At 35.0% G+C, this 27,649-nt stretch overlaps 1 protein-coding gene across 2 annotated transcripts in view; it reads right to left on the bottom strand.

Moving 5' to 3' along the window:
* Positions 1–27,649, bottom strand: part of GLRA3 (glycine receptor, alpha 3) — a 171,280-nt gene that overhangs the window by 58,920 nt on the left and 84,711 nt on the right. For both annotated transcript variants that reach the window (XM_011959590.1, XM_011959591.1), the window contains exons 4-5: positions 17,784–18,007; positions 5,226–5,308 (exon numbers count right to left, since the gene is read on the bottom strand). In XM_011959590.1, coding sequence (XP_011814980.1) covers positions 5,226–5,308; positions 17,784–18,007 — 307 coding nt within the window. The remainder of the gene's footprint in view (positions 1–5,225; positions 5,309–17,783; positions 18,008–27,649) is intronic.

Genomic DNA, 27,649 nt, shown 5'->3' with positions numbered 1-27,649 from the left:
TTTGCACAAACATTCTTAATTCGAGCTCTATCCTAAAATTTCCCATAACCCAAAGTAAATTGTTAATGGAACATATATTTTCACAAAAAAACATAGCATGATTAAACAGACATCAGCTTTGACCCACTTTTTCCATGAATTGCCTTCTGTTTTTCAGATTAATGTAGACATAGCAATATTCAGTTCTCCTGATTGAGAGGAAACTTGAGGAAATCATCTTTATGCATAATTCTTCTTTTTATATAGCAAATATTTGAACAGGTTTGCAAAATGTTTTCTGTTGTTCCCATCATTATTATCTCTGCTCTTGGAAATTCTCATTAATTTATAACAAAGTTAGCTATTTACGTGGATGTTTTTCCCCCAGGCTTCCTTCTTGTTTTCAAATAAAGGTTTTGGCTGAGTTTCCTTTCCATAACCATGACTGAAAAAGATAGAATAGATCAGGATTTTCTTTCATTGCTTTTAACCTGGCATACTATGACTGTTTCTATTTCTTCATTCTGTATGTTTTATATTCAATCAACCTAATTTTTTTAATTTAAATTATTTCTCCAGGGACGTGTCTAGATTCTGAGATTTTTCAAAGTACCAGTTTTGGGGTTTTTGTGATTCTTTGGATACTCTGTTGTGTCTTTTTATTCTTTTTGAATAGAATGCTTAGTGAAATAGTTTCTACTAAAAAAAATCTGGCTTAGTTGTATCTAGAGATTTTGATATATTGCGCTTTCATTGTAACAACATCAAATTTTTCTTAATTTTCACCTTTAAACAAATAGTCATTTAGTACATGTTTTTCATTCCAGTTATGCAAGTGTATATTAATATATAATAATGTATGGGAACTTGTAGTAACTTACAGTAATTCTCTATTGTTATTGGTTTCTAATTTTATTACGTGTTGATTCATAGGAGGTTACTGAAACTTCCGCCGTGGCGTATAACATAATCAATTTTTGTAAATGTTTTCATATGGTAAAAACAAAATTAAACGAAGAAACAGTAAGAATTCTCTCTATGATTTGTTTTTTTCAAATATACTGTGCCTGTATAATCCAGTAAATTGTTGATTTATCTGTTTTTTATGCAGCTCATCCTGCTTTTGCTTAATGTTTAGAAGTTATATGGTTAAATACTTATATTTTCCTAATTATATATCAATTTTTTTTTTTTTTTTTTTAAGAAAGACTCTCACTCTGTCACCCAGGCTGAGTGCAGTGGTGCCATCTTGGCCCACTGCAACCTCTGCCTCTTGGGTTCAAGCGATTCTCCAGCCTCAGCCACCCGAGTAGCTGGGACTACAGGCAAGTGCCCCCATGCCTGTCTAAGTTTTGTATTTTTAGTAGAGATGGGGTTTCACCATATTGGCTAGGCTGGTCTCAAATACCTGACCTCAAGTGATCCACCTGCCTTGGCCTCCCAAAATGCTGGGATTAAAGGCATGAGCCACTGTATATTGATTTTTTACCAGCATGCTACTCAAGTATTTGTGCCTCATAATTTTTTTCTGACATTAATTTTTTTCTGATTAAAATTATTCTGGACTTTTTCAAGGTACATTTCTCACATATACATTTTTTAAAATTTTTCTTTACTAAATTATTATTTTTTTTTTTGCGTGGTACTCTTAGAAAGTGTCTAGTTGTCAACATATTGTTGGATCTTGGTATTTATTAACACCTAGCTTGAGAATCTCTTTTTTCCTAAGTGAATTTAACCCTTTTATTCTATTTTTATTCTTTGATATTATCCTTAACTCATACTTTTTTTCTTCTCATCAATTTCTAATATTAAGTCTTCTCTTACCCTGGATTTTCCTTGCATAAGCCTCTTCCCCAGTAATTTATTTTCCTCTAACTAGGAATTTTGTATCATCTATGGTTTCAATTATAAGTCGTAAATATGTACTTTTGAGGGCATAGGACCATTGATAGTTTAGACAAGATAGTCTTTTCTAAGTTAGTTATTCATTGCTAATTTTGTTCTTCTCTTATTCACTTTTTCCTCTGTTTTAACAGTATACCATTAACATTTGCTTATTACCTTTAATTGAATTATTATATTGGCATAAATATAATTTATATCATTATATTTCAGGTAGGCTCTGAAATTCTTGAAAGCAGAGACTTTTTTGCTTCATTTGTTGTTATACCACCCAACATAATATGTGGAATATATTAGGTATTTGGTAAATATTTTTCAATTGATGCCTAAATGAAAGAATATTTCCCAGGCCACTTGGAACAGTCTTGACCATTGACATATACTTATTGAACTTTTACTGAATTTAAGGAAATTGTACCATTACAAGCCATTAAAGTGTTTGCTTTCAAATTATGTTTCCTTTTTGCCTGCTTCCCATGTCTTAATATTATTGAACATTTTCTTTTCTTCCTTTTTGCAGTCAGATTTCACTCAAAAGTGGACCCTGGGATTCTTACAGCTCTTGCTTTCCAGTAGGTTAAACATTTTTTGCCTACTTTCCAGTGGGTTCCACTGATTTACAATCTTTTATCTTGACATTTTAGCCACTATTTAAAGAGAAAGAAAAAAACAGATATAAATTTTTCTTAAAACATATATATACACACATATATGTAGATTCGTATGTATGAATATATATACATGTATATGCATATGTACACAGAAATGTAGGTAATTTCTTAATATATATGTATGTATTGTATATTATATGTGTGTGTGTATATATATGTAATTGTCCTAAAAAAGTTTTAAGAAAAAAAAGTCTTCAGAAGCTTCTACTTTGACTGACATTAGCATCTGCTGTGGGAGTTTAATAAACAAAGTCTCTATAGTGAGCTAAATTAAAATTAATTCCTAATAAGAGCAGGAAGTACTTAATGACTGAAATATTAAACAACCCCTTGAACAACCCACTCATATTTCTTATAGAGGAATTAAGAAACAAAGGGGAAAAGAAAAGAGACTCTCTTTTCTTATGTTGAGAAATGTTCTGAGAAAGGCAGACACATGAGAGGTCTTACTATGTCAGCTTTTGTGCCCTGCAAAATAGCACCAGTAAGCTTTCCTTACTCAAAACAGAAGCCCAGTGATCTAACCAACCCTCAGGCACTGTACTTTTTCTCATCTTTAATAAGTAACATTCTTGGAATAAGAGATTTCACTCACTGCTCCCACTTCCTCATCACTCACCTAAAAAAAAAACAAAACCTTTTTAGATTCCAGCTTTGACCATCATTAGTCTAATCACATTTGTCTTTGTTAACAGTAACAGTTGCTTTTTTCAAGAACCTTACAAAACTTTCTTTGCAGCATTTGATTTTGTTACACAGAACTCCTTCACAGTCCTTTCTCTTCTGAGGTTGAATCTCTTCAAGGATTGAATCTGCCGTCCTTGCCTTTGTCTGGAATTTTTTCCAACAACTTCTAAATGCAGGCATTTCTTAAGGGTCTGTTCTTGTTCGTGTTTTGTTTTCCTCTACATTCTCCTCTTCAGCTATTTCATCTGATTCCTTGAACCACTCTGTATATGGCTTTTAATAGTTGATCTTCACTTTTCACTCCCTCTTTGGCTTTAGACCTAAATTTCCCAGATCTCAAACATATTAAGATGGATTTTATCAATTGTCCCATCAACATTTGTTTCTCATCCCCTGTTCCCTTTCTTCATCAGTGCTTCTCAACTGATCCCATTTGTCTAAGCTTTTTCGCTCGGACACACAGGAAGTCAGTGACTTCACGTCCGCTGTCAATCAACCTCTCCTGTTTCTACCTTCCACATAAGTGTGCTTTGTCCTACTTTCTGTTCTTTTTGCTGGAAAATTATGAAAACTTCTTAAATAATCGTGGTTCATTTAACTAAAATAATCTTTAAGAGGTACAGCAAGGACCCAACAAATTTTCTTGCCCCTTACGTGTTGAACCATTTCTCACACCTAATGATTAATATCCACGCCCCGCCCCCGGACTTAGTAATTAGGGTGCCACTTAGAGGGTCGTGCACATTTTTAAACTCTATGCCCTAAATGTACTTAATTTTTCAACCAAGATATACAATCAGCCTGTCCTCAAATTGCCCTTCTTCAATTTCAAAATCGACTCTGCTGCTTCTCCCCACGTAGATTGATTGCTGAGTAGCTCCCCCAATTTTAATTTATTTTATTTCCTCTCATTTACGTGAGAACTTTATCCATATGTGTGCTAATTATTTAAGAACTACTTATAAAAATAATCAATTTAAATTTTCTGAGGAGGAGTTATCAGAGAAATTCATATTTCCACTTCTTAAGTAAAACCCAGTGGGAGAGGGAGGGCGATAGTCACGTTGCCCCACAAAGTTGGTCCGCCATCTAGTGACAACTCCATCACACTACAAGCCTTGTCTTTGACACCTGGAGTCTGAGGATCGGCCTTCAAATTTTCCTCAAGGAATGGGTCAAACAGTCCTTTTATTCCCCCTCGCATAACATACTATCATAAGAGAAAATATTGCATATTGCTTAATTTTCATATGAGATTAAACACTGTAAACAATTAATTTAGGTCTGATTATATAGATCAGAGAAAGGGTAGGATGTGAAAATTTCACCTGTATTAACCTTAATCAGTGAGGCATATGGGTCTACTTTGAAAGAAGAAATTTAGAGGAATACCTGAAAGTTTAAATAAATCTGTGAGAAAGTGTGAGAAATTTTGTCTTCTGAGATAACATACATAACATACCCAGCAGAGTGACATTAAAATAATAAACACTGGTTATCGGAAGCAGCATAAGTTTGGAGGCAGTTTGTCATGGTCACCTTTGTGAATTGGAGCCGAATATTCAATCATTCAACATGACCATTTTCACATTTGAAAACACAGGGATAACAATATCTTTGTTGTCAGTATAAGAAAAATATATATAGACACTTGGTTGATAAGAGGCTCCCAATAAATCAGTGATAGTTTGTTTTTAATGATTGCCATCCTTTTCACTTCTGATGATGTGTATGGAAACATGTATCTAAATTTCAAGCTTTAAAAATCTGTTATTTCTAGATCCTCAATTTGTTTCTTTCTCATAGTGCAGAGTGCATGTATTGGTAGGTATCATTATTTTCAGCACCTGGTGAAAGGTTATATGCCTATTCAGTAAATACGTGACCAAAATGATTACAAAATAAATTAGCCATCTTAGGCATTCAAAGTTTGTATCTACTATATTGTAAAAGTATTTTAAAAAGTAAGTGGTTCATACTTACAGCTTTCCAGTTGCATTATACATGTCTGTACATCCATGGGAAAATTCTTGAGATCCATTGGACAGGAAAGTGTTAATGTTAATCTGAAAGTGAAAGTAATTATTTTTAAAGGAAATTTATGACATTACATTAATACTCTATTGTACAGGAGAAACAATGTTGCTTTGGTAATGACTAACTCAGATTTAAGTAAAAATTTCTCCAACTTATGTACCTTACTTACTATAAAATAGCTATGCCCTTATACACAAATCTGGCTTTGGTGGACTGGGGGTTGGATAGCTGCATATCTTAGGTTGGTGCAAAAGTAATCGTGGGTTTTGCCATGAAAAGTGCTGGCAATACAGCAATTACTTTTGCACCAACTGAAATATAAACATTCTGTCATATTTATATATCTATGCGTTTATTTGTTCAGGTAGAAGGGCTGTGGATGTCTAGAAAATGTCTGTATTCCAAGACAACACCCTCCAAAGAGAAATTTGAGACTGGATCCTATAAAATTAATGCCAAACGTCAAAAGATATCTTTTCTTGCAAATCACATGCAATATTCGAGAGGCACTGGAGTTCTAAACGTGGAAAAGCAGCGTGGCGAAGGAGCAATCATATGTAACTTTCAGTTATCATTCTAACGACCCTGACGTTGTCAGTGAACATCCAGCAGTGTATTTAGCAAAGTGAATCTGGAGGACTTAAAAAGTTCAGCCTCACGTTCCCTGGTGTGGGGATAAGGGAATCATTAGGGTCAGGAAATAGCCCTTTAGAATATTCATGATCTGATTCTATGCTCATCAAACAAACTTCTGATTTGGCTTCACACAAAGGATAACCTAGATGCTGTATACCAGTATTCTGCTCATTGGAAAGGCTCTCCTCCAACTTCCAGAGAGAATTAGTATGTTGATATTCCAGAAAATTCATCACCTTTGAATACTTTTTGCTGGAAAAGCATTCTACCCAGATCTCTTCAGGGTAGTTTTTGTAGTTCCTAGACCTGAGAAAGAGATGGTGGGGTCCACTCAAGTTTGTTCAAATGAAGTTCTTTTCTGAGGACTCTTCAGCAAGCCTCTTGTATTGAGAATATTCCCATTGAAATTCATTGTATTCATGAGCACCCTAGGTGGATTAGTTTACTTAAACTTCCTGACCCTAGGCAGATTGCTTCAAATCCCCTATTTTGCAGTTTTCTCATCTTTAAAATGAAGATAACAATAGTACATACTCCAGAGAGTTGCTATGAGCAGTACATGAATTAACACACATAAGCGCTTAGACAAGTGCTTAAGCCATAGCAAACACTCAACAAACAGTGGTTATTAGTGATTATTAGTATGTTCAACCACTGCTAGACCCCTTCATTTACTCATCCCCCAAATTCTATAGTGTGGGCACAAAGATGACTAAATTAAATTACATATTAAGAACTATTTAGCCAGGTGTGGTGTCTTAGGCCTGTAATTCCAGAGCTTTGGGAGGCTAAGACAGGAGGTTCGCTTCAGCCCAGTAGTTTGAGATCATCCTGGGCAACATAAAAATACTCCATCTCTACAAAAAATATATATATATTTTAAATTAGCCAGGTGTGGCATGTGCACCTGTAATCCTGGCTACTCAGGAAGCTGAGGCAAGAGTATGACTTGAGCCCAGGAGGCTGAGGCTGCAGTAAGCTAGGAACACACTGCTGAACTCTAGCCGGGGTGACAGAGCAAGACCTTGTCTCTTAACAAAAAAAAAAAAGAAAGGAAGGCAGGCAGGAAGGAAGGGAGGAAGGAAAATGAAGGAAGGGAGGAAGGGAAGGAGGGAGGGAGGGAGAGAGAGAAAGAGAGAGAAAGAAAGAAAAAGAAAGAAAGAAGAAAAAATAAAGAAAGAAAGAAGGGAGGAAAGAAAGAAGAAGGAGGAAGGAAGGAAAAAGAAAGAAGAAAGGAAGAAAAAAGAACTGTTTAAGCTTTAACAAAAAATAGCCTGCAGCTCTACTAAATACAACCACATTCTTCAAGCTGACATTTTTATGTAGACCATAGACATAAAGTTAGAATGATGTATATTCTACAGAGATTATGCTTGGTGAGCTAGTTCCAATTAACATAATTTGGGACACATAAATGGACAGTGAAGCTGCTGAATTTTTAAGAGTCTTAGGAGGATAATCTGCTAATTCATTCAAGTCAGAGTCCATAACACAGTAGAATAATTCATAGAGTTCAATATTCAAAAGGGATTTTTCTCCTGGCTCAGCTAGGTTAAGTATGATTGTGTAAATTTACAAAGTTCTCTCTTAAAAAGGCAATTGTAAAATTAGGTGGACACAGTGTTCTTTGCCTTGTGAAAGGGCTTATTAGAAGTGTATGCACACATAAATTTTGAAGGTACACACATTAATTTTCCGTATATCCAAGGCTCTCAGACAGCCAGTTTCAAACGCTGACTTGCAAAATTAATTCTGTGACCTTTTGTTTGGAAGTAAATAGCATTCTCAGAATCTTTTCCACGCTCTCACCATGCATGCGATGTCAAATTCATATCCTGGCTATTCTTCTGGCATAAAAAAAGAGACATTACATAATTCTAAAAAAAATAGCACTTGAAAGGAATTATTTGGCAAAGAAAAACACAGCTTGTAGGACTTCTGTCATAAATCATATCCTGAAAAAAATCTATTCATCGACTTTTCTTTCTTTTTGTTTAAGGTACAACACAATTGCTCCTTTCACAGCATATTGAAAAACATGTGTCAACTTGGTGGGTATGATACTGAATTTCTTTATCAAAACACTATGTATAAAGATATGTCTTGACCACATCAAAAGAAAACTAAATCAAGAGGCAATTAATCACATTCTACTGTTTTGGCAATGAATGTTTACTTGTGTAAGAGGGACACTAAGTTCTCTTTCTGAGACAAGATACATAACAGGATATGGCGTTTCTTCTTTTCCTTTAAGAAGTCTTGGGAAAGACTTTTAACATTAGTACTTTGTGAAACAGTAATGTTTAAAAAGCTGATAATAACCCGTGACAAACAATTGACCTCATTAAAATTCAATTATTGCACATTTTTGAACAAGCATTGTTTAATGTGTCTATCTCAACCACTAGTTGAATTAAAAAATGTTTGCTGACTCTATTATAGACTTTGTATATAAATGAGTATTTTTATTAGATCCTAATATTTCTGTTTAGTGTCATAAAAACAATGAACTCAATTAGCAATTTAATCAGTTTTAATCTATATTATCTGTAATATCATATTAGATAACACATCTATTAGACAATGTTTACTGTGCAGTAGACAGTATTTTAAGCACTTTATGTATGTTAACTCATTTACTCCACACTACAAATTTCCAAGAATAGGTAAACGATATTACCCTGTTTTAAAGATGAGGAAACTTAGAGGTTAAGTAACTCACCTGACATTTACACAGCCAAAATTGTTACAGCTGAATTTGCAGCCCTGGGGTTCTAGCTCTAGATTTCGTGCTTTTAACCTTTAAGTATACTGTCTCTCAAAAGCATTGAAGCATTTTCATTAAAATGAGTTCTGTAATTAATATGACATCTTAAATTTTGTATTTCTTATAATACAAGAAATTGTACATTGCATGCACATATCAGTTATTAAATTTAAAATAAAACATGTATAAATAATTTTTATAAAAACCTGCATAAATAGTTCTTCCAAAAGAAATCAGAGAAATGTAGTTAAACTATAGAAAATATAAGGGTATCCCCAGCAATTTGATATATTTGAATGATTTGGTATACCATTATGAATGATTTTGTAAGGAGTAAATCACTCTTAGGAGAGATTAGATTGCTGGAGCACTAGAAGGGAGATTAGAATCAGCTTCTGTAACCTATTTCTGGAGTTTAATTGTCATCGGATCGTAGAGACCATCATTAACTCAACAGCCCATCACCAAAACAATCACAGTATTGTTGATGGTTTCTTTATGAAGCTATGGACCACTTCAGAAAAACATACATAATTACATGTATGCCAAATTCTTCTGACGACATGTATTTTATAGCATTGTAAATTGATTTCCCTTGAATAAATAGCACTTAAAAAAGCAACTGTCAAAAAAAGTTTGCTTTCTTATTTAAAAATTAATGGCTGTCAATGTCAAAAATACCTATTATCATACAAGTAAACTTTAGTTATTTTCACAAATTTCACAGTTACTCTATTTAGCTTAAATAAAAATTAAAATTATATCATGATCTTTGTCAAGTTGCTGTGCATAGCATCTTTAACATAAATTTTCTTCCCATGACTTGATTTTTAATGCAAGAATGCTTCTGTACTATGAGTAGAAAATTTGGGTTTGTTAGTAATATTAGTAAAGTAAGAAAGTATATCGTATTTAACTGCCTATGATGTGATTCCATTTTTCTGTGGTAAAGATATTACCATCTTCATTTTACAAGTGAAAAAATTGAGACTGAGACATGTTAACTTAAGAGTCCATAAGGTATTGGTTTATGGATTCTGGAAAAAAACAGAATGTATACTTTTCTTAAAAGGTAAAAATAATAACTTTAGTGCCTATTGTATATCTGGCACTATGCTAGGTGCTTTATTTAATGTATTTTAATACATTATTTCAGGCTCAAGGTAATTAGTATTGCCACTGCCATGTATCTAAGAAGAAATGAGCCTTTTAGAAGTAAAGAGACTTAACCCAAATCACAGCTAGTCAATAGCAGACCCTTGATCTGGGCTGGGAGATATATTTCTCCTTGATCCTCTTGTGCTCCTATAACTCCTCTAGCTTGTATACCAAGACTACAAAGCTCTGATCACTCTTTTATCTGAGCCATTTTCCAGGGTTGTTTATGCAGCTGATAATTCTGAGAGATGAGAATATCTTTCACTTGGACAAAGAGAAGGCTTGCTTACAGCTTGTTATAAAAGTAGTGGGTTCCCAAAGTCAGTGGTAGCAAGTTAAATGTACATGGAGCATCATATCAGGGAAATCAACTCTTGTTTTTCCTTTATGAGAATTAATAGACAATTTCAAATATTTTAAAATTCAAACATGATATTACAGCAACTTAAGTATGTGAATGTGAGTAGTAGACAAATAGCTAAACAAAGGTTACTTCTCTGACAAGCCAGAACTGGGGGTAAGGATGGGCAAGGCAAAAGTACAACTGTTTTTCATATGTTTTATAGAACCGTGTGAACTTTTTTTTTTTTTTTTTAAGATGGAGTCTTGCTCTGTCATCAGGCTGGAGTGCAGTGGTGTGATCTTGGTTCACTGCACCCTCTGCCTCCCTTGTTCAAGCAATTCTCCTGCCTCAGTCTCCCGAGTAGCTGGGATTACAGGCATGTGCTAACATGTCCAGTTAATTTTTGTATTTTTAGTAGAGATGGGGTTTCACCATGTTGGCCAGGATGGTCTTCATCTCCTGACCTCCCAAAGTGAGAACTGTGTGAACTTTTAAGTGACATTCATGAATTATATAAACATTTGTGGTTAAATTAATATTCAGTGTTTACATGTTATAAATGTATAATTCTTGTTCATGATTAAGCTTGATAGTTTATTGTAGTTCTTTTATAATTTTTTGTTATATATGACATATATACACACACATATATAAACACACAAATATAGGTAATAATTATGTTATATAGTTCATAAAATTTTAAATATATTTAAGAATGAGGCACTAAAAACTACCTGGAGCTCAGTTAGTAGCAGATGGCTCATTGAGTAATGGTCTTAACTGTAGGATAGTAATGTGGCTGCTCAGATGTTCTCCAAGTGCCAGAATGTAGATCTTTTCTCTTAGGCAAGTTAGTTTTCCAAATACATATATATCTATATATCTAAGACAGATATAAATGTCATACAACAGGAAAAAACAATGTGTGTATATATATATGTGTGTGTGTGTGTATATATACATGTATGTATATAAAAAATATATGTGACTGTATATATGTACATATGTGTATATATAAAATATATGTATTATATATTATATATTAATATTGTATTTATATATGTATTATATATTATATATTATATATTATATATATATATATGGAAACTAACTTGCCTAAGAGAAAATATCTATAGATTCTGGCATTTGGAGAACCTCTGGACAGCCATATTATCTATACCTGTATCTACATGTATAATCTATCTCTATATCTATCTATATCTATCATCTGTATTCTTGTCTACTGCTCAGTGGAAAAAGTTTAAGTCTGCCTTTCAGCATTTTAGGGCCAGCAAAGGGGTCCTGTCATTCTTATTTTCTTGGTGTGATGCCTCATGACAGGTACCAGTTGTGCCTGGAACCCCTATGCCTAAAGCTCTTGAAAGAGCCTCTCCAGCATCTTCTGACCTCTTGCTTCCTTCTGAGTTCAAAATGTAAACAGGGCAGTCTCTAACCTGAACGCATGGGAAGGAAATCAGGAGGAGAGGGTCCACTTTTCCTACAAAGCTTCAATAAATTATACTCCTTTTAGATCTCTTCTGGCCTCTACTTTCTGAAGTCCCAGGTGCCTTACATTCCTAAAAATTTGAAAAGATTAATTATTCTCTCCCTTTTGAATTCCCCAACATTGATTTAGGTTTCCACTATCTCTAAGTCGGTTTTCACAACTGCATTCAATTTTAAGTTTCCTAAATATCTTATCACTCATCTGTTGCTGTTTCTTCCTCAATACTTTCATCCTCCTGTGTGTTAATGACATTTTTATTCTTTATTCCATTTATTTCCTTGTTTTAATGGGGTTTCAGAGGAAATACAGATAAATGTGGAAGTTCAATTAGTCGTCTTTGCAAGGACCTGCTGCTTCTTTCTTTAAAAAAAGCAGGAAAGCCAGATCTCTCATGAAACATCACAGATGCTCCATTTGCAAATTCAACAAGATTTTTTCTTTTTCTAGCACAATTTTTGTTAACAAAGAAACTGAAGATTTAAAGCATTTGAAGATTTCAAAGTCCTGTGAGATTTCCAAAAACAACTCAGAAAAAATGAATTTTTTCTTTGATTGTGCGAGCCAGGATATAGCAAACAAAAACTAGGAGCTGAAAAACCATCTGTTTCATTTGAATTCATACTGAAAGACAAAAGATGCATTTCTAAATTATTTCATACCTTTCTTCAAAATATTAGAAGAAATGTGAGCAATTCATAATGAATGATGTCATTTATAAGAGACATAATTCCAGTTTTATTCCAATACTTTAAGACAGAAAATATTTGAACATTTCCAAGGGACATAGTAGCAAGTTCTCATTAATTGTATTTAAATTATTTAACTTTTCAATACAATAAATTTAGTATTTTTTAATATAATTCATTTGAATTGGCACAGTTAAGGGTTTTAGTACAACTATCGTCTTGAAATCTTCTTAATAACAAGATCTATCCTATTTGACAAATTTTTAGGATGGACAGAGTTAAGCACTTTCGGCTTTGATGACATATTGTTAGCAAGAAGACCCTCACACAAAAAGTAGTCTAGCTTTTATATTGTATTTTGCTCAATGATCAGAGAAATACTAAAAGCTCAGTAGTATGTTCTTTATGTTGACATTATCCAACTCCAATAAGACTCAAAATAAACAAATAAATATTGATAATCTTGTAAGATACGTTACATACAAACACACACAACTTCAATAAATAGTCTAGACATTCTATCTTTGCAAAGTGACTATTCCATGCTACCTGGTGATGTATTTTTGCAACCTATGCAACCCCAAATCTGTCTGAAGTGAAACAGTACTTCAAAATATAATTAAAAATAAAATGACACCTTTTACAAAAATAGTTTTTAACTTAGCAGGAAGGAATGAAGCTTATTTTACTTATACCCTGTCATGGGTCCCCTGATAACATTCATGAACCCACAGCACAGAAGAGTGAAGAATCACGACCTCATGTTAAGAGACTTTACAATTTAAAATATATGTATTTAATTCATAAGTAATACATAACTTGTTATGAAAAATTCAAACAATATAAAATTACATATAGCAAAATGTACAGTTCCCCTTTATTCCTGCCCAAATTCCACTATTCCTATTCATTCCTAAATTGTTTGGGGTTCATGTAAACTTCTTGTATAGATTCATATATATGTATATTTTTACATACATAGTTATGCATATATGTATTTGTGTGTGTGTGTGTGTGTATGCCTTAAATAAAAATATACAAAACATTTTTCTTGAACTGAAATATATCATGTAGGCTTACATTCAGGTCTATCTCATGAAAGTTATTTCATAATATGGGGTTATCACTGTGTTCAGTCATGTTCTTATCAGTGAACATATAAAGGCCATTTTTGTTGCTATTTCAGTGTTTCAGTGGGTCTCTTTGTAAAGGTATCTTATCTACACATACGTATGTAATTTAGATTCCTAGAAACAGAAATGCTGAATTGAAGGATAAATGAGTTTCATATTTTTATGTATCTTGACAAATCATCTTCCCAGTTAACGTCAAGTCATGTGACCACAGAAAGGATATTAGACAACTTGAGATCTTCCCGGTCTTGTTAACTTCTGTCAATGCATTTATAAAAAATGTTTTCTCATTTGTTTCTTTCATTTTCTTCTTACATCTGTCTTATAATTTTTGCTAGAACTGTCAAATATAATTTAGGAAACTCAAAATGAGTAGGAAAGTCTATTGTATTCACTTATATTTTTGCTTCCTGTGTCCTTTTTTCCTTCTTGATATTCGTATGCTCCTTCTTTTATCATTTTCGTTTTTTCAGAAAGCTTCTTTGGCCATAATTTCCAGGTAGATTCACTTGTGATTAATTCTCTGTTTTCCTTTATCCAATAATGTTTTGATTTCCCCTTTATTCCCAAAGGATATCTTCCCCGGTACAAGATTCTCAGATGAGAGTTCCTTCCTTTCAGCACCTAAAAAAATATTTGTAGCTTCTTTCGGGCTTCAATGACATCTAAAAAAATCTACTCTCATTCTAATTGTTTTGCCTTCATAAGACATCATTAATTTCTAGGTGCTTTCAGGATTTGTATTTAGTTTTCAGAAGTTTATGGATTATGTGTCTTCATATGGACATCTTTGGATTTATCATGTTTGGGAATTCAACTTCTTGAATCTGTAGTCTCATGCCATTTGCAAAATTTATTAACATTTCAGCCATTATTTTCTCTAGTTTTTTTAGCTTCATACCCTTTTCCCCCTCTATCTGACACTCTGATGACATGAATGTTAGATCATTTGTTGTAATCTCACAGATCCCTGAGGCTATTTCCCAGGCCACACCACCAATCTATTCATCCTCTGTTGCTCACATTGAGTAATTTTTGTTGTTCTGTTTCATGGTTCACTGATTCTCTTTTCTATCTTCTCCGTTTTTTTGTTGTTCCACCCATACACTGAGTTTTCATTTCAATTACTGTATTTTTAGGCCTAAAATTTTGATTTGGTTTCACTTTATAGTTCTATTTCTTTGCTGAGGCTAATTTCTCATTTGTTTCAAGCATATGTGTAATTGCTCACTGAAGCAAATTTATCATGGCTACTTTAAAGTCTTTGCCAGATACCTAACATTTTCGTCTTTTCCTTTGAGATAGAGACTTGCTCTGTTACCCAGGCTGGAGTACAGTGGTGCGATCTGGACTCACTGCAACCTCTGCCTCTTAGGCTCAAGAGATCCTCCCACGTTAGTTTTTCTAGTCGCTTGGAACACAGGTGGATGCCACCTTGCCCAGGTAATTTTGTATTTTTTTTGTAGAGACAGGGTTTTATCATGTTGCCTGGGCTGGTCTCAAACTCTTGGGCTCAAGCGATCTGCCTGCCTCAGCCTCCCAAAGTGCTGGGATGACAGGGTGTGAGCCAACACTCCTGGCCTCATCTTTGCCATTTTGATGTTGCCATCAGTTGATTGCCTTTTTCCATAATTATTGAACATTTATGGTTCTTTGTCTGATTTCTGGTTCTTTGTATGATGAATGTTTCTTGGTTGAAGCCTAGACATATAAATATTATTATATTAGAGTCTGGCTCTTATTTAAACTTTTTCGATTTTCTCTGACAGTGCTCTGCTTTGTCAAGGGAAGGTGCTATCTTGTGTCTGTTTCCTAATCACTCTCTATACAGGCCTGTGAGGGGACAGGCTTCTCCTTATCCCTGGATGTCCCACCTGTAAGCATGATGTCCACTGATACTATGGTAGGAGTGGCCTCATAACTGCTAGGTGATGTTGAAAATATTGACTGTCCTCTAAGTCTTCTCTAAAACCGCCCCAGCAGGGAGGGAGGGTATGCCTTGTTTCTGCAGGGAAAGGGTAGAATTCCTGGCTCTCTATGTGGCTTCCTGACACTGTGAGGTATGAGGCTCACTATAGGATGGTGAGGCATGGAAATCCAGTTCATTGTTTGTGCTTTCCTGACACCATCTGGAGTTAGGTGTGATGGTACCTCAATACCACCTCGTAAAACTGGAAGTCTGGGCTCTCCATTTGGGCTTTGCTGTCTTAAGTGGGGTTGCATTTCTTCCTGCGGTGTTGGGCTGTAGTAGAGCAGTTGTCTAAAGCTTTTCTGTCTTGCTAGGCTTCCCCTTTCCTAACCTCTAGAGAATGTTAGATTTGCTAGAGAAATTTGGTTTTTGTTGGGACTTTGTTTTTTGTCTGTACCCGCTGATGTTACCATGTTGCCAGTTTCTTCATCTTCAAGTCTAGGGTATATGAAGCAAAAGGAAAATCTTGGGAATTCACCTCCATATTGTTTCTCGGGTTCCAAGGTCCTTACTCAGCCTGTGCTTAATGTCCAGCACTGGGCATCTCCCTAAGTTTGTTATACATACTGTGTCCAGCGTTTTTAGTTGTACTTAGCAAGTAGAATAGAAAAAACTATGTCTGTTTCATCTTCCTAGAAGTGAATTCTTACTATCTTTTGATATCTAGTGGTGGGGCGAGGGAGGGGAGAGATTTTTGGTAATTTTTTTAAAAGGTGCAAAATTTTCTTGCATAGACCTGGAATTCACCATTAATTTATTCATTCATATGAAAATATAGGGCTTATTAGTGGTGGAACCCAAAATCTTCCCTTGTGTCATATGTAGCAGTTAATCACTCAAGATTTTATTACTACATATTAGTTGTTTTTCAGAATTCTGATGAAAAGATCTATTCACAATAGAGTGATGTCACCCTGTCACTTTTAGAAATCAAATCAATAAATGTGTGGAAAAGAAATCTGTTCACATGAAATAGGTAAATGTGAAAAGCAGACATAGTACATTGGGATGCAGAGAGGAAGAGTAGACATGGAGTAAAGCATTATTTATAAAACCACTTTGCAGAAAAAAATTTTCAAAATCAGTAAGCTGTTAAGATTACATTTTAGAATCCTACTATTTTATCCCTGATATTGGGCATATGAACTCCAAATCAAATGCCCCCATTCCTGATGAGAAGAGAAGTTTACAAAAGAGAAGATAAGAGAGAGATAAAATAGAATGAATTAAATTTTAAGCCTAAGACCTCAATATTAAGCCTACCTTGATGCCTTTTAATATATGTTACTGGAGATAAAAGTATTTAAATATTTGGCTCTTGCTAGAAGTATAACATATTCTCCCTCTCCTAAGAAACATAACATGAATTCTGTTCTTATGTCCTGTTCTTCACAATTGAACAAAATTAGAAAAACAATTATGGAAATTTTTAAAATAATCACTTCATTTTAGAAGATTTTTTCAGATGTGACAAAAATCATCAAGTGTATCCTGTAAGTAGCTATTTACTGACTCTAAATTTCTTTCATATTTAATGAACTGCTGAAGTTACATGTATCCTAGAGTTCAGCTGTCAAATTTTTTTATTAGTGTTTATGGTTTGGTATTAATTATTATTCAATATTGGTATTATTTTTAAATGCTATATGCTCTCTTGATAAGTCAATAATGAGGAACATAAATGTAAATAAGATCTTTTCTAGGGATCATGATAAAGGTTTTGTCATCCACCTTCACATAGTATCGTGATTTTTTTCTTTCCTGCCTTGTTCAAAGTTTATCAACAAATCACCACTTTGCAGCATGTTAGAAAGGGGAAAATTGAACCGCTAAGGCAAAAATGCAAAAGAATGACCAGAGAAGCTCAAGGATATTTTAACAAAACATGTACCAGAAAAATAATCTATGTAAAATGCATCTCAGATGAACAAACCTAAACATTTCTTAATGTATACATATTTGCAGAAGACACATATACATAAAAATATTATCACAATGTATGATTCTGATGCCTTTCACTTTGCCTTTAAGATTCCTGACAACCTGGCTGATACTAAGAATCACCAGGACCATTTGTTTAAAAAGTGGATTTCCAAGAATTATTTATATAGTTCCTGAATCTGGGACTTGGGTCTGTTACTGTTCATCAGACATATGTGGGAAAGGGTATATTAGAGGAACTGAAGTGCAACAATGATAGCACTTGCTCAAAAATTTCAAAACTGTCACCAAACCAACCAACCAACCAACAAAACACCATGATATTCTATTTCACTGAAATTGGCAATTTAAGTCCACGACTCACCTTATTGAATAAAGAACATTTCCATTTTTGAAAATTCTTAGCAGTTTGTTGTCTGTAGTGACTTCATGAAAGTTGGCACCCTTTTCATTGGCAAAGAACAAATCAGGTTTCCAAATGGAGTCCAACATGGAGGGGTCGAGGTCTAAAGAGTCGTCAGGATACTCACTGTACGCGAGGCGGGGATCATTCCATTTCTGACGAAGAAAGATATTCACTCTGTAATCCTATGATAAAAGAACAAAAGAAAGAAAAAAAAACCCTGCTTTAAAAAGTTTAGAACCCATAGTGTCAATGTGGTGTCAGTGCAGGCTCATCAACCGTAGAAAATGTATCCTTCTTGGGGATGGGTTGCATAGTTAATTGAGGAGGCTATACAAGTGTTGGGACAGAGGGAGGATGGAAATCTCTGTACCTTCTTCTTCTCAATTTTGCTGTCAGCCTAAAACTCCTCTAAATAATAAAGTCTTATAAAAGAGTTTTGGATCTTACGTACTGTTATTCGGGTTTTTCTGAATTACAACAGGAATCAATGACATTCTCGGGTACTTCCATCCCCCAGGATCCTCACTGATTACCACCTAGAAGAGTCATCCTAGTTCTGAGGCTTTGGTCACATGCCTTCAGTGACCTATATGCCTCCAAAGAAAAGACCACAATTTAGCATGTGTAAAACTTGTTGTTCCATTCAAATTTTACTTTCCTGCTTTGTCAGAATAAAATGCTGGAATGCTATTAGACACTTAGAGAAAGATATTTTCATCTTTGCATTTATTTTTAGAATAATTTATTTTAGTAGATATCCAATAACATCCAGAATATGTTTAGTGAACTTGTCTTAAAAGCTCTCTGTGTTACAAAAATGACCATATACACTTCTTCACAATGAAAGCACATTTTCTCATGTTTAACATAGCATGTAAGTTCTATGAAATAAGTAATTTAAGAAAAATAAAGCTGATTTTAGAATAATGAAAGAATAATAAAGGACAATTATTGTCAATAATACTTCAAGAAAATTTGGCTAATGAGATTTCCCAATTAGATCTTTCATAGTTAATTTTAAAAGGAGTCAGTGATTTCCACCAAATTCTTGCTCACAATTTTGGAGCAATGTGTAGAATGACAAATGTTGACAGCTGAGTATATGTGTAGTGTTTGTATATACACAGTATGTGAAAATAAGTACCACATATGTCTTTATAAATACTTTTTTCTAGATTTTTGAAATGAGCCAATAAAATCAATATAGATCTCATTGTAAGCATGATCAAAGCAAACATTTAAAGACCACTGCATTTGCATGCAAAATAGCCAAGGCTGAAGATACTCATAAGAACTGAAAGTCAATTTTCATCTATTTTTCTATTTCTTGAATACCAAATTATGAGACATCAGAATGTTGTAACCAGGCAATCACAACGAATGCTTTAATGATATCAGAGCAGGTAGATTGCTTATGTTATCGGTAGGTCGAAGTCAGAGTTTGTACTGAATGTTACACATCTGTACATCACCTTGATCAATATTTGTGCCCTGAGACTATCTTCTAACTGCAACTAAGGTTACATACCAGAAAATATTTTTTCTGCTTGCTAGCTGCCCCAGGTATCTTCCAAAGTGACAATGGAGCAGAGTTCACTTCAACTTTTTATCAGAAAGCTAATGATATTGTGGAAATCTCACCCGCCACAAGGATCTACAGAACCTGTAAATGGGGATATGCGAACAATCGTCTACCAGCCTAGAACAGGTCATCTTCTCTTAGCCTGTAGTCCAGGGCACCAGGAAGCACAGCTCCATGGTTGGTGGCTAGTTCTTGTTTCCTTCGCCATTCTCCAGTGTGGGCCCTCAATACCACTAAAGGAATCAGTGATTGACCAAATCAGTCTCTCTCTGCTTTATAGGCAAGAGAAGACTGAACAAGGTGAAATTATAATCATACCTGCCAGGAAAGATAACTGACTAGTAAAGAATTTACATTTGTACTGATTTATAAGACACATAATCAAGTTGTTTGAAGTATTTTTTGCTGTCACATCTCTTGATTTAGAACTCTCTGCAGCTGTTCCCCACACTTAGGCTAAAATAAAAGTACTCTTTAAGTTGCAGTATATGTAATAAAATTGGGTAGAATCTCTTTATCCTTATGTTATTAGTACTAGTGATAAACTTTACAGATACATTTTCAGTTCTTCCGGGAACACTTTTTGCTCCAAATGTGAACCAGAAAAGATGCTAAGTATCTGTCAGCTTCTGTTTCTAAGCAATACAAGGAAAAAAGCAACAGTCACCTGTCACCAAGGCCAAATGTTGTGATGCTCTATACCCACTGTGATGCTCTTTCAGAAATATCTCTGTCTCTTAATACATTTAGTTTAGGAAAGTAAGAAGCATATGAGGCCACTGGATGCCATTGTGAAAATGTGTAAAGAAAGGGGCAAGTAACCTGACCGTCCAAATAGTACCACTCTAAGAGAATTCGTGACAGCATAGAAAATATGATTTTCTGGTCTATTGTACTGCATGGTAAGTACAGTTAATAATAATGTATTGTATATTTCAAAATAGCTAAAAGAAGAAATTTTTGACATTCTCACTCCTAAATTATATTAAGAGGTGAGATGATGAATATGTTAATTAGCTTCATTAAATCTTTCTATACTTTGGTTCAGGGCCAGGGTTCAAAGCAACACAAAAATAATGATGTCCTGAAAACCTTAGAAACTAAGATTTTACTACTCCTTACAGTTTTGGTTTTGCTTTGCCTGCAGATTGGCATTGAGATGTAAAGTTATTAAATAACCACTTTCAGCATTTCAAAAATGGTTTTTTAAGGCTGATTCTTCATAGCCACAGTATCCCATTATACCCAGCAACCAACTATGTTAATGATTTTTGAATTTTGGCCATTTGTGAAAATGTGTAAAGAAAGGGATAAGTAAACTGACAGTCAAAATAGTACCTCCCTAAGAGAGGTCCTAGTAACTAGGCTTGAAATAACTTGCCTGTAATAAAATTCCCCGGAGTGAAGAAGAAAAGGGCCTTGTACAACACATTTTGTATATGGCAAAAGGTTAAATTACATCTCAACATGACGCTACTCAAGGTGACTTGGAGTGAATTAAAAGTTCAAATATGATGGGTAAAAATTTTTTTAAAAGAAAATTCAGCAGAGTATTTATGTGGCCTTGAGTTAGGTAAATTATTTAAAAAGCACAATAATATTGATCATAAAATAAAGGTTAATAAATTCCGTGATGTCAGAATTAAGAAATTCTGTTCATCCAAAGGTCACTTAAGGATAATGAAAACATAAATTATACTGCAAGAAGGTATTTGCCACATATGCAACTGACAGTTGATTATTAACATGCTTTAAAAGATTTCATAGCGATAATTGAGAAAAAGAGGAAAAAAATGAGTAGAAAAAATGGCCCAAACAATCACAACATTTTACTAGGCAGGCATTGCAAATATCCAATAAGTATCTGAAAACATGTTCAACCACATTAGTAAACAAACAAGTGAAAATTAAGATATTAATGAGGTACCATTTTATATTTACTGGGCTGTTAAAAATAAGACTTTTGATGATATCAGAATTTATCAAAAATACAGGGCAAAATAATGCGCTATACATTGCTGCGAAAAGCATAAAAAGATGGAAAAAAATGGCCAGGTTCAGTGGCTCATGCCTTTAATCCCAGCACTTTGGGAGGCCAAGGTGGGTGAATCACGAGGTCAAGAGATCGAGACCATCCTGGCCAACATGGTGAAACCCCATCACGACTAAAAACACAAAAATTAGCTGGGCATGGTGGCGTGCGCCTGTAGTCCCAGCTACTTGCGAGGCTGAAGAAGGAGAGTCAGTTGAACCCAGGAGGCAGAGGTTGCAGTGAGTTGAGATCATGCCACTGCACTCCAGCCTGGTGACAGAGTGAGACTCCGTCTCAAAAATTAAAAAAAAAAAAAAAATGGAAAAATTAACATTGTAACATAAATTTGATGTGTGCATACTCAGGATACAAACATTTTGGTTCAAAATACAAAACTTAAAGAAACCTTTGTGTTTGTGCGACAGAAGACATATACAAAAGTATTTATAGCAACACTGTTAGCTCTAATGAAAAACCAAGCCAAACCAAACCAAAACCTGGAACCAACAAACATCCATTGGCAGAAAAATGCGTAATAAACTGTGCGATGTCAATAAAATCAAATATCTAGTAATGAAAATACATTACCACTATTTCCAATGATGAGGATGAATCTTATAAATGTAAAACAGTATAAAGAAAAAAGCAAATGCTGAGGATACAACGTATGGCACCATTTTTGTAAAATTCAAAACCAAGCAATTTCTTTCTCTCTCTCTTTATACATATCTTTATGTGTGTGTACGTATGTGTGTATGTATGTGTATGTGTGTATATATGTATACATATCCATCAATGTAGAATTATAACCACCAACTTTATGATAGTGATTACCTAGGGAAATGCTGGGGAATGAGACAGTGGATTATACAAGTATTTTTAATATGGGTAATGTTTTAACTCTAAGTCTGGGTAAAGGATTCAATAATGTTTATGTTATTAAATTATACTTAATCACATATATATTATGTATGTAATTGTATACCAAAAGAAATCTTGTTATCATAAGAATCCTTATAGCTGAAAGAGGAGAAAGAGAGTCAGTGCCAAAAACCCAGTGTGAGGTGAAACTGACTGGGTATCTGCTGGAGGAAAAGGGTCAAGAAAGAACCAAAGAATGTGGGCAGCCTCTAGAAGCTGTAAAAGCAAAAGAATGGGTTTTCTCCTAGAGCCTCCAGGAGGAACACAGCCCTGTGGACACCTGGAGTTTAGTCTGGCAAGACACACTTGCCTCTGACCTTGAGAAGTGGAAGGTAATACATTAGTGTTGTTTAAGCCACTTGCAGTATAAATATTTTTAAAGTTTTCTGTATGTTGTGCTTTTTTGACATCTTAAAAAACCCTTCTGGCTGAGGAGAGACTACCTCTCCCAGTGCCAGTCAAATTTCAGAGATAGCAGAGGGCCCAGCCTGGAGCACGTCTTGAGTAAACAAACTAGTAAGCTCAGAATCTTCCCTCCTCTATCAGCCAGTGCACCTGGAAGACAGTGTTCCTGTGCCTTAGTCATCTCTGGGCTGGGAACCAGGCAACTAGAAACCATCTCTATAGCCCAAATCCTGGCAAAATTATTCAAGCTAGGCAACCTTAAATAAACTGTCCACCTTTGCCTTGCCTGCCTTTGCAGAGGAAACCCCAGTAAAGGCTGTGGCTTAAACTTTCATGTGCCTACCTTCTGCCTCCTGACCACCATGATGTCTTTCTCAGATGGTCCTGCATGGGATGCTGTGCCTCTTGTTTCTAGGATCTGTGAGTATAATAAGCTGTGTTTTCTCCTGAGTCTCCCTGTTTCTTCTGTGGCCACGCCTGACTGACCATCTCATAAAAGAACAGAAACACCACTAAATTTGTGGCAATGGGTTACAGTAGCAATAGGAAACGATTATATCTTTTTGAACTGATTTGCATACAATATTATTAACAGTTTTTGAAGACATCTCTAAAACAATAGATTTTTTTGGCCAGTCATTGGAGAGGGTAAAACGCTGAAGGCAAATACCACTGGATTCATAGCCAGATGGAAAAAGTAATCCAGAATTCTTTTTGTTGTAAAAAAAATCCTAATCAGAGATCTTGGCAAGTTTCAAAATGTTCAGAAAATAACTCACCTTTGTCAAATAAACAAGAATTAAGTTCAAACTCCCTACCAATGTTTCACTGGTTTAGCTGTATAAGCTGTTACAGTTCGGAAGCACTGTACAACACAGGTTCCCATGCGTCAGGAAACACAGAATACTGACACCCAATGGTGCGATAATTGCTTCTAACATCATCTCTCTAATATCTCCCGTGTTGCCTATACCATCTGCTCTAACAACCCCGACACAGGGAGGGTGGTCGTCTGGGGCCACCGATTCTGCAGTAATGGCCCATTGGGAAAATGTCTTTCAATTCTCGAAAGCAACAGGGAAGAAAGTCATTTTATAAGAACTATTTAGAGGCTTAAAAAAGTTATCTTAAATCTCCCTCTGATTTCTCCATTATCCATATGTACAATTATTCTCTTGGAAAAAAGAAGATTTTAAAATTCCAAAATTTTTTTCAAAAGCAATCTAATTGTGTACCAGTTCTGGAAACATGCAATTAAGAGGGATTGATTAGAACATAAAATGTGCTGGATCAATTAAATAACACTCTTCATATCTCATTTAGTAACCTCTGCGTAAATATAAGATTGAAAATTAAAATACTAGCAAAAACAATACAAAGTTATATTCCATTAAGAATACTACCCATTCCGTACACTCGAATGCAATAATTTCTGGAGAGGTAACTTAGTTCATGGAAACACTCTTCCAGAAGTTGAAAGAAATTGATTTCAATTAATATAGTTCATTCAGTTTGTGGGTGCCTCGATGTAGGTGTGAACACCTACAAAGGGCCAGTACTCCCAGTAGCTGCTTGCTGTCAATGAAAAGTAGTAATTTTTGTTGCTCTTGAGTCACACGGTAGCAAGTTATTCTCCCCCTAAGGTGCTGCACAGCCGTGCTCCACAAGCCCCCATTCATCCACCAGCCACTTCTGTGTTTGATGCTCACTTAATACTTCTCCTCAATTCTCCTTTGTCTGCTAATTGTATGACTAATTTCCAGCCTTAAAAAAAAAAAGTCTAGATAACCAGGTGGACCGCACTCTGTCCTTCACAGCAAGTTTCTACATCATTTTTCTGCCCCCTTCTCAGCTCCTAAGCTCCAATTCACTCCATTTTGCGTTATACCCACTAGGAAGAGGAATCTTATCTCCTGGTTTAGACAACATGGACGTGGAAGTCCATTAATACTTTTGTTCATGACCTGAAATTTGCATCACAAATCCACTCATTCCAACAGAATATTCTCTGTGGATTGATTTTATTGCTGCTTGATGTTAATTACACAATTTGCATGTTAAAATAAACATAATCATTTACACGTAAGACATTATTTTGCATTTTGTTTATTTATTTATTTATTTATTTACTTATTGAGACGGAGCCTTGCTCTGTCTCCCAGGCTGGAATGCAGTGGTGCCAACTCTGCTCACGGCAACCTCCACCTCCCTGGTTCAAGCGATTCTCCTGCCTCAGCCTCCCGAGTAGCTGGGATTACAGGCACCTGTCACTGTGCCCAGCTAATTTTTGAATTTTTTAGTAGAGATGGAGTTCTGCCATGTTGGCCAGGCTGGTCTGGAACTCCCGACCTCAGGTGATCTGCCCACCTCAGCCTCCCAATGTGTTGGAATTACAGGCGTGAGCCACTGCACCTGGCCTCATTTTGTATATTTAATATGTGGGTATCTGCTTACTATTATTTTTGGACCTTCACTAAACAATTGTTCTACTGCTGGAACATATGACTTGGCTCCTGAAACAGTAAAAGTCTCTGGGGAAATGACGTATCATTTGGTCTTTGGAACATTCTGTTATCAATCAACACTACAAATGCTCTTCAAATCAGAATTCTAAGAATTTCTTCCCAGTAATGGGAAGAAAATATTTTGAGAAAAGTTGAGAGATACTTCAAAATTTTAAGATGGATAATAGTGTCATAGAATAATAATTTTCTTGAAGACATTCCAACTAGTGTGTTTCCTTAAATGTCTGATGTAAACTGTATTCTATTTTGTTAATGCGTGTTTTTAAAATTTTAAAAATCATGGTCAAATACACATAACATTTATCATAAGAGATGTTTTATATATTAACAGTATTACGCAGCCATCACCACCACCACCTAGTTTCATAACATTTTTTTCACCCCAAAAGGAAATCCTGTACCCAGTTAGTGTTCTCCTTTCCTCCTCCTCTAGTCTCTGGCAAACACTCATCTGCTTCCTGTCCCCATAGGTTTGCCTACGCTGGATATTTTAAATAAATAGAATCACACTATATGTGACCTTTTGCATCTGGCTTCTTTCACTTAGCATAAGTTTTTACAAGGTTTTATGGTATATTTAAGAACACAGAGGTCATTTGTAGAAGCGTGAAGGGCTTTATTGAGAGAATTATATATGTAAGGTAATATAGTTTCAGAGATATATTTTTGGAAGTGGATGTATATGTACATGTATAAGCCATCACAATGCCTGTATATATGTATTATACATAAAACCCACCGGAATCCACAAACATCATAAAAGATGAAAACAATAGCTACTGTTAATAAAATGATACTAACTTTTGGGCATAAAACTAGATGCTTTAAAAATGATTTAGAATTGAAAAAATGATAGTAAAATTTGCCCTGTATATAAAGTTTCAGGATCATACTGATGCTTGTAGAGGCCTAACAGCTTCATTTTGCATACAAGTACTTTTCATGATAGCGACATCTGACACTATCAGGGTTGATCTGTTTACCTCCCATCAATCAGTGTTTTTTTTGTTTTTTTGTTTTTTAATATCATAGGTAATTTGGGACTAATGTTATAGAAATAACAAAGAAAAAAAGATTTATTTCGGACCTGTGTAAGATCAAATTTTACCAAAGTAAACAAATTATGTGAACCAAGTTTGTTTACCTCAAGTGTTTCCAGTTTAAAGATATCTAGATTTTTAGTTATACACACACATATTTAAAAATTTAATCTGTTTAAAAGTTCACACTTCCCTTGACACTTTTAATGAACTATTAACATGTAGTAGCTTGGCATTTGATAAAAGATATGGTTTAGTAAATAAGAACAAAGGAATAGATATTATTGACAAAAAAATTAGTTGTATTTGACATTTGTCCTCAGTAAGAAAACTGAACATGTAAATGTAATTATTCCAATAATTATTTTCAAATATTTCTGAATGCTAAGGCTTTTTTTTTTTTTTCTTTTGAAACAATCTCTCTCTATCACGCAGGCTGGAGTGCAGTGGTGCAATCTTGGCTCACTGTGACCTCTGCCTCCTGGGTTCAAGAATTTTTTGTGCCTCAGCTCTGGGTAGCCAGGATTATAGGTGCCCACCATCACGCCTGGCAAATTTTTGTATTTTTAGTAGAGACGGGGTTTCTCCATGTTGGCCAGGCTGGTCTCGAACTCCTGACTTCATCAGATCCGCACGCCTCAACCTCCTACAGTGCTGGTATTGCAGGTGTGAGCCACAGTGCACAGCCAACCCTCATGCTTCTTATCACAGTTTGACGTTTGAACTGATACTTAAATTTCCAGAAATTTAAACCACTTATTGTCTTTTGGGAATTTTTTAATTCGTGAGGGCTTATATGTCATATAAGTAACTATGACATGTGAGAGGTTAAAAATTAAAGGGAAAATGTTCCACTTTGGAAGAATTTTAGTTAATGAAATATTATATCTCAAAGAAAAAATTAAATTGCATTTGGTTTCTTTCTGAGCAATCCAGATAATTCTTAACTAGTTGTTTATTGATTTGGAGATTGGCCAAGGAGATTGGGGAGGCTAAGTGTACTGTAAAGCTGGAGAGGAATTAACTTCTTTTAGAAACTATCATTGAATATTGTTGCCTCATTTAGGATAGCTCTTGACAGTAACAGATGAAATGTTTGCTTCAGGCCAGGCGCGCTGGCTCAAGTCTGTAATCCCAGCACTTTGGGAGGCTGAGACGGGCGGATCACGAGGTCAGGATATCGAGACCATCCTAGCTAACACGGTGAAACCCCGTCTCCACTAAAAAAAATACAAAAAACTAGCCGAACGAGGTGGCGGGCGCCTGTAGTCCCAGCTACTCGGGAGGCTGAGGCAGGAGAATGGCGTGAACCCGGGAGG

The sequence above is a fragment of the Colobus angolensis genome, unplaced genomic scaffold (assembly GCF_000951035.1).
Source record: "Colobus angolensis palliatus isolate OR3802 unplaced genomic scaffold, Cang.pa_1.0 Scaffold5, whole genome shotgun sequence".
Taxonomy (NCBI): Eukaryota; Metazoa; Chordata; class Mammalia; order Primates; family Cercopithecidae; genus Colobus; species Colobus angolensis.
Note: the sequence above shows the minus strand (reverse complement) of the source record. Positions and strands in the feature narration are given on the sequence as shown.